This window comes from Haliotis rufescens, unplaced genomic scaffold, assembly GCF_023055435.1.
Source record: "Haliotis rufescens isolate VD_foot unplaced genomic scaffold, xgHalRufe1.0.p SCAF_1, whole genome shotgun sequence".
NCBI classification, from domain to species: Eukaryota; Metazoa; Mollusca; class Gastropoda; order Lepetellida; family Haliotidae; genus Haliotis; species Haliotis rufescens.
In genome coordinates this window covers 76,832,920-76,844,045 of record NW_025963779.1, presented here as the reverse complement: position 1 = coordinate 76,844,045, position 11,126 = coordinate 76,832,920, and the positions used below count along the sequence as shown (strand labels likewise).

The 11,126-nt window shown below is 40.3% G+C and overlaps 1 protein-coding gene across 1 annotated transcript; it reads right to left on the bottom strand.

The window, feature by feature from the left end:
- Nucleotides 1-7,504: 7,504 nt before the first annotated feature.
- Nucleotides 7,505-10,491, bottom strand: LOC124147825 (beta-porphyranase A-like). The gene is made up of 3 exons (XM_046518617.2): nucleotides 10,163-10,491; nucleotides 9,845-9,986; nucleotides 7,505-9,176 (listed from the first exon to the last, which is right to left on the bottom strand). Exons 1-3 carry the CDS (start codon nucleotides 10,391-10,393, stop codon nucleotides 7,684-7,686), a joined length of 1,866 nt encoding a protein of 621 aa, XP_046374573.2. The 5' UTR covers nucleotides 10,394-10,491; the 3' UTR covers nucleotides 7,505-7,683.
- Between the last annotated feature and the right edge of the window lie 635 nt (nucleotides 10,492-11,126).

The following is an 11,126-nucleotide window of genomic DNA, read 5'->3' as shown; positions in this document are numbered from 1 at the left end:
GATGATGATGCAGGTGATGTCTGATGATGATGATGCAGGTGATGTCTGATGATGATGATGCAGGTGATGTCTGATGATGATGATGCAGGTGATGTCTGATGATGATGATGATGATGATGCAGGTGATGTCTGATGATGATGATGCAGGTGATGTCTGATGATGATGATGATGATGCAGGTGATGTCTGATGATGATGATGCAGGTGATGTCTGATGATGATGATGATGATGCAGGTGATGTCTGATGATGATGATGCAGGTGATGTCTGATGATGATGATGATGATGCAGGTGATGTCTGATGATGATGATGCAGGTGATGTCTGATGATGATGATGATGATGCAGGTGATGTCTGATGATGATGATGCAGGTGATGTCTGATGATGATGATGATGATGCAGGTGATGTCTGATGATGATGATGCAGGTGATGTCTGATGATGATGATGATGATGCAGTTGATGTCTGATGATGATGATGCAGGTGATGTCTGATGATGATGATGATGATGATGCAGGCGATGGATGATGATGATGATGAAAAATGATGATGATCTGTTTAAACAAGCAGTTGATATATGAAGCTGTATCTATACACAGAGTGACAGCGCTTACGCCAGGGACAGTGGGTGGTGCTCCAGTTACCGGCGGCCATTCCGTTAAAAAGTACAAAGTTGAAATAAAGGACTGAAGTACGCAATAATACTCAAATGTTATGAATAAAAAATGAATGTTATAAATAAAAGTCATTGTTTACATACAAATAATGATTTCAAAATTCCGGAGTACACAAGGAATGACTTAATACATTGAACACTTCAGCATGCATTTATCATATACACAGCCGATTAAACTCAGAATGTTTTACAAATTGCAACACCATCTGGTGTTCTTTATTGTCAATAAAGTATTGAGTATAGAGTCCTTTCTGTGCACAGTCGTCCTTCGTACACATTGTTCTTTCTTTACATCCGCCCGGAGAGCGGAAGGTACAGGGTTCAATCCCTTGCCGCGTCATACCAAAAGACCTTAAAAGATGGTACTTGTTGTTACCCTGTCTGGCGCTTGTCATTAAGGGGCTAAAATAAGGGCTGGTCGGCTCAGAGTCAGTATACTATGTCTGAGTGGGGTATTCATGTTAAGCTAGCACTATAAATCGGCATCCGTCTGGACTAGTACAAGAAGCCACACACACACGCACGTGCATTAGTTATCCCAAAGCATAGGCCGCTGACAACAACACACGTGCATGCACATGGCTATATAAGTGCAATAATCTTTGACGCGACGTTAAACCTAATTTCACCTCACCTCTTTTGTTTGCAATTTGTTGATTGGTGTTGTTTTGTATTTTGAATTCATTATTTGTATGTAAACATTGACCTTTATGTGTAACATTCATTCTTTATACGTAGCATTTGACTCTTATTGTGTACTTTTGTCCTTTATTTCAAATTTGTATTTTTTTACCGAATTCCAGTTGTATCAAGCTTGTTTACAGTTAATAATAGTTAGCCTTAGTTAGCAATAGTTAGCTATGCAATTGATAATATTTTCTCAAACACGATAAGGCCAGTTTGTTTCTTTCTCGGTTTACAGAATGTTTGTGACTGAAGACAGGTGGGCTAACCCTATGAGAGAAAAAAGAAAGGATGTTTCAGATTAACCTTGAACTCGTGTTGCAGTTTAACTGATTGTCATGCCACTTATCTTATTGCATGCACAGTTTTTGTGAGCACATTAGTTTGACCTTTTCAGAGTTTTGTCAGGCGGAATCCAAAAACCAATTACAGTTTTAGATTCAATGTGGGAAGTTTTCCCAACATTTGCTGCAGACTTGGGGCACGTATTGCTTCTGAGCAGGTCCAGGTAAATCCCTGACAGTACAGCCCTACGGTGTAGAAACAGTATTGCAGCCCGATGTGAATTCTTCTGGGCCATGTTATTTGTGAAAATGATGGGCTTGTATTTTGACATATGGCCAGCTGACCCATATTGCACAATGTAGATATCTCAAACCTACATTTTGGCCCCTACGAACAAAAACCTGTTTACCACATATCAGAATTTTCCTTAGCGTTGTTATCTTTGGGTGATGATGACCCACTTGTCTGTTCTTGTGGTAGGGGTCACATATTTGTGGTAGGGGTCACATATTTGTGGTAGGGGTCACATATTTGTGGTAGGGGTTATCTTTATTGTGTCCTACAGGTGGCATGTAAGTCCAGTTTTATGTGTTGCCAATGTCTACCTATACTGTTTGCTTCACAAGATAATATCCAGGCAACATTATGAAAGTTATTTAAGATGACTCAATGACTTGCATCACCACCATGACCACAGACACAAAATGAAACTTATTTGCAATAACTTCAACACACACTGCATGAAATATGCAATACATGTGATATACAAAGTTAGGTTACAGCTGGAGGAATGAGAAACATAAGAAATGAAAGTATTCCTTCAGACACATAATTCTTTTTTTCCTTTTTTTTGTCCAACCTTTGACTGTTTGCAGAAACTTGAGGCAGCATACTTAGCACTCAGGATAAAAGAAAAGTTTCTCATCTCAAGAAACTAAAAAAAGAGGATCATATCTGTATAGTAGGGGGTCATCATTTGTTTAAAGAATGAAATGTTTTTGTAGACTGGTTTTGTGTGGTACAGGTTGTGCTGTTGTACATGATATTGATATCTAGCCATGCTGTTAATTATACATGATAATGTCCTGGCAATATTGTGTAACAAATGTTATGATTACACTTTCTGAGGAAAGTACAGATTCTAGAACTATTTTGCATTGAGTCCCATCCAGGATTCAAACCGATACCTGTGATAGGTGATTCACTCTCGGAGTGCGGGTTCTAATCCCCGATGGGACTCAACCCCTAAAAGTACGAGAATCTGTACTTTACTCAGAAAGTGTTATCCCAAATATAACATTTGTTACATTTGACCACTTTCTAAATGGCATTGTGTATTCATAACTTTTGGCCATGGGAGCTGTGCCAAGTTATACTTGTCAGAGGGGTACACAAAATATGTGATCTAGACTACCAGTTGTCAGACTTTCTTTTTCTGTGGGAGCCTCGGTGGCTGAGAGGACTAGATTGCCGACTTTGTGTGCTGGCGATTAGGAGCCTCACTCTGGGAGTGCTGGTTTCAGTCCCGAACGGGACTCAACCCAAAACAGGTTCCAGAATCTGTACTTCGCTAAGAAAGTGTTATCCCAAATAAAACATTTGTTACATTTGATCACTTACTATATAGCATTGTATATTCGTTGTGTAAGTTAATCATTATGTCAGACTAAATAACTTGTGTGACCACTGACGAAATTGGTAAATTTTAATGCATATTTACAACACAGCATGAGCCAAACATGCAGGTTTCTTGAGTCTGGACAAACACTACCATATGTGTCCATATTTTGAATCTAGGTCATTTCAAGCATCCATTTGGTATATGACTTCAGTGTACCTTTATTTAAAATGTAAATATATTTTGAGTAAAGCTGAGAAAAGTGGAAAATGTATATAATCATATTTTTTCTAAGATTCTTTGTACTTTTGATAATAACTGTTAGAAGGTTGTGGTGTATTGTATGATAAGATGTTTATGTCATTGTTGACTCCTGTCAAAGGTTTGCCATGTTTTTTAATTGAATGTATGATTGTGACTACATGTATATCTTTATCTATGGTGCCTCCTACTCAAGAGTATCGGGTTGGTCTTGAAATTATTGTTTTTGTTGAAACTGATTTTTTTACCCATGAATAAGGAAACAGTTCAAACATTTATGTTTTTGAATTCCTACCCTACCATGTGAGTGTGTGGGTATGGTTTTACTACGCTTTTAGCAATGCTCCAGCAATATCACGGTTTGGAACACCAGAAATGGGCTTCACACATTGTACCCATGTCAGAAATTGAACCCGGGTCTTCGATGTGTCAAGCAAACGCTTTAACCACTAGGCTACCCAACTGCCCCCTACCAAGTGACCTTGAAGAAGTATGCAGTAACAGGTATTAACAAGTTATACAGATTTGCAGATTGTATGTCCACTAATCCAGAGTAACTGAATAATCAAGAGTTTCTACGTACCGTGGTGAGTATTTACCAAGTGCTGCCTGTGTCCCTTGTGGGGCGGTCGGGTAGCCTAGTGGTTAAAGCGTTCGCTCGTCACGCAGAAGACCCTGGTTCGAATCCCGACATGGGTACAATGTGTGAAGCCCATTTCTGGTGTCCCCCGCCGTGATATTGCTGGAATATTGCTAAAAGCGGCGTAAAGCCATACTCACTCACTCACTCACTGTGTCCCTTGTGTTGCAGTGTTAACTGACACTATATGTCAGTCTATACATCCATCTAGAGTATCAGAGGGAAGAAATGTAAACACAGGCACATTTTCTGTTTCTTTATGCCCTAATGAATATTCATAATGGATCAAAATGCAAAAGCATGGATACATGAACATGTTTGAAATTTGATGTCAGTGATTGTTGATTCTGAAGAGAATGGAAATAAGTGTATAATTGGTAAGAAAATAATTCAGGTTATATGCAAATGCATGTAGATAGAGTCAAAATTAAAAAAGAACACTTCTTAGGAGTACGATTGATATAAGAATTCAATCTGACAACACTTCTTACAATTAGGAGGATTGATATAAGTCTTCAATCTGACAACACTTCTTAGAAGTAGGATTGATGTAAGTCTTCAATCTGACAACACTTCTTACAAACAAGAATCATAAGTTGAAGGGGCAAAAGGTCCCGTCTTGTAAACAAGTTAATATTTGAAGAAATAAGGAATAATTGGGAAAGGGCGGTGCTAAGGTATTCGTCATTGTTAGATTGTTTTGATCATGAAGTCAGTGTTTGGTTTGGTTAAAGCATCAAAGGTCCTGTGGAGAACTGGCTTTGTTCAGTTCCGGCAATGTAACACTTTTGCTGTGTCCAGTGCCGGATTCATTTACAATACCAGATGTTAAAAAAATGCTATTGTTACACATACTGTTTTTATATTAAACATGATTGAAAATAAATGGAGTCTGTGATTGTTTTGGTTTATATACGAGGGGTGATAGATGAGTTCTGAGCCTCACATGGAATGGCTTATCTGAAAGACAATAAACTCATTTTTCAAGATAATCCCCTTCCACATTGATACACTTTTGTAAAGATGTTGGAGGGATTTGATCCCAGTTTTGTAGGAAACTTCTCTGGTTAGTCGTTCATGTTTGGGAACAGATGGAAGTCCTAAGCAACACTCATAAATTAATTGTTTGTTTGTTGGTTAACTCCCCACTCAGCAATATTCCAGCTATATGATGGCAGTTGGCAAATAAATAATCCAGTGATTGACATCATGAGCATCGATCCACGCATTTGGGATAGTTAGTCGCCTCTTACAACAAGCATAGTCACCTTTTACGTTGCTGAAGACCTATTCTACCCCCGATCTCCATGGGTCCTCATAAACTGTAGCCATGGCAATGACTGATTTATGCACTGGTGCTTTTTCCTGGTTGAAGAGCATCCTGTGATTGCCTCCAAAGTTCAGCGTGATATGTTCCATTTATTGTCTGGCCTTTTGAAAAGTTACTCCATGATGATGTCATCGCCGATCACAGGGGCCATAACCTTTCCAGCTGATGGGTTTTTATCTTCTTCGGTGGTGGTGATATCAACTTCCACTGTATGATTGTTGTTTGGACTCAAGTCACAAATAATTGTAAGAACCTTTCTGGATCAGTTTCAAACAGAGCTAGATTAGTGTCAGTTTAATTAGAGACACTGTGTCAGTGTAGTTAGTGTCCTGGGTAACAACAAGAGAACATTGCATCAGTGTTATTCGTGGTCTGTGACACTGAGACATGGTCTGTGTAACTAGTGTCCTATCTGACACTAAGATTGTGTCAGCTTAGTGAGTGTACTGTGTGACACTTTGATAGTAACCTGCAAAGAACCTTTCTGGATCAGTTTCAAACAGAGCTAGATTAGTGTTTAATTAGAGACACCCTCAGTGTTATTAGTGCCCTGTGACACTGAGACACTGTAATTAGTGTCGTATCTGACACTGAGATTGTGTCAGTGTAATTCGTGTCCTGTGTAACACCAAGAGAACACTGTGTCAGTGTATTTCGTGTCCTGTGTGACACCAAGAGAACACTGTGTCAGTGTAATTCGTGTCCCGTGTGACACCAAGAGAACACTGTGTCAGTGTAATTCGTGTCCTGTGTGACATCGAGACACTGTCAGTGTATTTAGTGTCTTGTGTGACACTGAGAGAATTCAGCGTCACTGTAATTAGTACCCAGCGTGACACTTTGATAGTGACCTATGACGATCCAGTTAGAATTGGTCTTCAGAAAACCATGCTTGTCGTAACAGGCAACTAATGGGGTCAGATGGTCAGGCTCGCTGACTTGGTTGATGCATGTCATCGTTCCTAGTTGCATGGATCAATGCACATGATGTCAACCACTGAATTGGTCCATACTCAATACCTACAGACCGCTGACATATAACTTGAAAATTGCCGAGTGCAGCGTTAAGCAACAAACAAACTTTGTATGGTGTGTGACATCAAGAAAGTGTATATAGTGCCCTGTGTGATGCAGAAAATGTCGTGTCAGTGTAATTAATGCCCTGCGTGACACTGAGAGAACATCCACGTCCTGTGTTTCCCATATCGGTTGACAATTGTGATCTACATATGCACAGTTCCTGTCAGCATGGCTGATCGCAGAAGTAGGCAGGATGAGGATTGCCCTTTACTTCATGGCCTCTAAGTTGGGAAGTTGTAATTTGTGTTCACTTAGCTGGGTAAGTGTATTTTGCGTTAACACTACATTTTGACATTCAGCGGTTTGTAAGTTATGGCTTGTAAAGTATTGACCAGACACAAAACCAGTGATTGAAAGCATGAATAAAGCCCCAAACAGTAGGGGTATGATGACATACAGTCACCAAGCCTGAGACCCGTGAAGATTCCGGGGTAGAATAGGTCTTCAGGACCCCTGCTTGCCGTAAAAGGCGACTATGCTTGTCGTAAAAAGCGAGTAAAGGGATCGGGTGGTCAGGCTCGCTGACTTGGTTGATGCATGTCATCTAACCCAATTGTGTGGATCGATGCTCATGATGTCAATCACTGGATTGTCTGGTCCAGACTCGATTATTTACAGACCGCCGTCATAAAGCTGTAATATTGCTGAGTGCAGCGTTAAACTAAAAACCAACCAACCAACCAACCAACCAAGCCTGACCACCATTAATCGCCTCTAACAACAACTGCAAGTTGCTGGGGACAGCTTCTAAACGGGTTCCCATGAGCTTATATCGCTGAGTAATTTCTACCGTTTGTAGATTTGTATTCTCCTCGATATAAAGTTATGGGGCCACCCGTTCTTACCTTGACCTAAGGAATTCACCTTTTCAATTTGAAATCATTTGTTGTTTTGCATACACCATCCTAACCATACATGATTTCCCTAAACTGTCTTTAAATCAGTTTAATCAATTACTGCTACACCAACATTTCTACATAACCGGAATTAATAAAACAGCCGTCGTATTTCCATCTAGCATGTGTTTACCTTAAGGAAACCTTTCAGAGAACTCTGGGATATACCTTTTTATGCAACTGAATCGTTTCATTGAGGTCTGATTTAAGATGTCAAGGCATCCGACTGGAGGGTCCTTGGACTTTCCTCAGTGACAGAGCAATTGCAGCAACACGGCCTTTGTCCTGAGCAAAGGTCATGCTGACAGCATTGGCAGTCTTGAGAATGGCAGTTGGAACATGATACTCTATTGTTGCCCAGAGTCTCTGGGTGTCATTGTTGCTCGGGTTGTGGAGTATGTAGAACGAATGCAGCGTAATTCCGTTGATGGTCATTGAAGCTGGAATACAATTGGCAGCATGATCTAGGATACTTACTGAAATGCGAAGTCTAGCAACCATGATGTGTTGAAGATCGCTGCTGTCGAGCATGATATTCATGTGAGCTGTTTTCTTGTCAATTGTTACCAGCATGTTGTCTCCATAATGCACACTTTCATAGACCAAAGGAACATGAGTAAACCTGTAGCCTGTGGGAAACTGTAGGAAGCATGTGGCTTCTGGAGGGACAGTCACGTGATTTCCTTTGACATGGACAGGTACTTCCTTATCCAGTTGAGTGGCCTTTCTGTTGTTGAGATACAAACAGGTTGATGTCCCTTGGGTCAAGGTTTCCCACCCTTTGTCAAAAGCTAATGTGACATTAGCTTGTGCTGTGTCATAGTTGTGTAGCAGAATGGTTAGCATTTTGGAAGTTGGCTCCACAAGGACATGACTCTGTATTTGCCGCTCTGCCTGGTGGAACTGGCTCTCAGATCTGAGAAACTTCATAGTGCTGGTGAGGTTCTCCCACAGGTGGAAGGCCAGAGCGATGTCTCTCTCGTTGTGATGTTTGTCCAGGATGCTGTAGTTGATGCTTTCTTGTCCTTTCCTATCTGTGTAATTGAGAAGGAAGGACACGGCTCTCTCCACCACGTATCGAAGCTCAAGAAAGGTGAATATATTTGAGTTGTGAAGGTTGATGTAGGCCCAGTCCAGAAAGGTCGATGGTTTCTGAACATCGATGCCTGTGACTGTTGATAGACCATGAGCTGAGAATATGACTGGAATATCTTTCCCTGATATCATATTAGCGTACGTTTCCACCATGTCCACTGTTCCAACCAGCCGCGCCTCATTCGGGCCGTAAAAGTGATGCCTGTTACCCTGAACACTAAAGTGATTGAAAGGATGGAATGAAAAAAAGTCCAGTAGGCCAAGAGACATGTTCATGAATTGAGTAATCGTGCTCCATTTATTGAAGTTCCATTTATCCATTGTAGTTATTCCAGCTGTAAAGGCAGGTCCGCCTATTCTTACATTGGGGTGTACGGCTTTTACCTTCTTGGCAACAAGCTCGAATACATTCACTATGGTTGTCCAATTGACGTCCAATTTCGCCAGAGTGTTTGGCTCATTGATTGGTTCAAAATAGGGAGGGACGGCGCCATTGGTCCCGTTGTGTATTGCCTGGACGAACAGAGAAATTGTTTCTGCTGCAGCATCAAGATTGTTTGGAAAATTGCCTTTATGTTCAGATGTGTCCATCCAGTGAGGCCATTGGTAACCTATGGAAGAAATATGTTTAATGTTTATAAACGTCATGAGTTTATTCACTATCAAATGTTGATAATACCAGATGTTCACCAGTGGCACCCGTCACAAACACACGCAAAGGCAAGACAGTTGATTTACTGAAAAACATAGGAATACATGGTACAAATAAAAAAAGGGAACAGCATCGAAAATATTTTTTGCTGCTGAGTATGTCCTCCACATATCTACCATGAAACGTTTTAAAGACATCGTTTAGGCCTTGAATGGTGTAACCTTGTACAATCAACTTTTGGGCAAGAGTCATGTGACATTCTCTTGATAGAAAGATCATCCTTAATAGTAGATTATAGTAAGATTAAGTCTGTTGAAAATCTGAACATGTATAGTGTGATGATAGCCAAAGTACAGTATATTATGTCACTGATGTAAAAGAGGTCGTACAATCTTCTGGTTATGGAAAGGGTTTTCTCTCTTCTATTAGCACCACATTAAAAAAAGCAAAACTATATCCAACTCTTTTAATTGGTGGTAAACGAGTCAAGGTTGAACAAACCTACCATCTCAGGATTTACACACATTTTTGTCAACAGTTGAAGCCTGTTGTGTGAGCAAAGTAGTATCAAACACATTTTGTACAAGGAATGTCAACCTTGAGATATGTGAGTTTCCTTTAGCTTACCTTTCAGTTCAAGCATGATTGGTCTGTGTTTTCCATATCCATTCAAATTGTCGAGATATTTCTCAACCAAATTGTGTTGGAACTGGGCGTCTTGGAAGAAGGCGGGATTCGGGTACCCAGTTCGTTTTGGATCCTCTGTCACCTAAGAGGAACGTTAACTATAACACAGTTTAAATAGGTCGGGAAAACGACATCTCGATTATGAAAGGGTAAATTTAGTGTAAGCCTGCGCTCATTCTAGAAAGATTCACGATACAATAATTAACTGAGTCTGTTTCTTATTTCGGATTAAATACAGACATATTTGAAGACACGCACCTTGTCAAAATAGCCTAAATCTGAATTGAGCCATCTTCCAGTGCGAGCTCCAGTTTTCTTCACGTAGGGTAAAATCCCGGGATTGTCCAGCCCCATTTTACCATTCCACCTATCAGGGTCGAAGTTGGTTCTTCCTCCCTGTACTAGATACTCTGGGTAAATGGTCACTGTGTATCCCAACACGCATGACAGGTAACAGAGGGCAAGCGCAGTGGATAGCAACATGTTCATCCAGCTGGTAGTTCTATCGTCTTGTGTCAGTAGCTTGTTATGTCCTGTTTGTATGGGGCTGGTGTTCTGTCACACCTGGGTTTACCTTTAGCCTTATATGCTTCAAAACATTTGCGTTGTCGCGATAAGACATAAACTTGATTTAGAAAAACAATTGAATCCCAGACAGCGCTCCATGGGCTTGTCAAAGCCATATGATTCAAAGAATGTAATTCTCAGACGATAGGAAGATAACATAATCTAAATATTATTATAGGTGAAAGGTTGGAATTTCACTGGGAAGTTAAAATACCTATCCGATGATGCACCTTGAAAGTGTACCCCTATCAGAAAGTATGAGACTTACTGTACAATTTCTGATAGTATGGTTCCAGTATTGAAATAATGCGATAAAGCACTTTTCATAATCATAAGAAATCTTTACTATTGTTTACTATCTTGTCCATTGTTCAATTCTGACTATATTATGAGCATGTTTTTACGTGTTTATATTTTTTTAATTTGAAGTTTACACGACATACGGCGTTTGGATTGGACGAGAGGTCGATCAAGTGACCGCGAAATTGACTTTCATAAGTTATATGAACGACATAATTTGACGTCCATACGTTTTTCAAGAGGCCATGTTCTTGAAATGACGGATTACATCCTCATTCCTGGGGGAACCCCTGGCCATACCCAAGCACGAATAAATACAGAAGCGGGGCCACGGACGGTCCAGTAGTCTAAGGCG

What these genes read in the sequence shown, in the direction of transcription:
- LOC124147825 (XM_046518617.2), bottom strand. Translation starts at nt 10,393, where the DNA reads ATGAACATGTTGCTATCCACTGCGCTTGCCCTCTGTTACCTGTCATGC. An exon ending in ATTTAGGCTATTTTGACAAG is followed by an intron (nt 9,987 to 10,162) that starts GTGCGTGTCTTC and finishes CGTTCCTCTTAG; the next exon opens with GTGACAGAGGATCCAAAACG. An exon ending in AATCATGCTTGAACTGAAAG is followed by an intron (nt 9,177 to 9,844) that starts GTAAGCTAAAGG and finishes TTTCTTCCATAG; the next exon opens with GTTACCAATGGCCTCACTGG.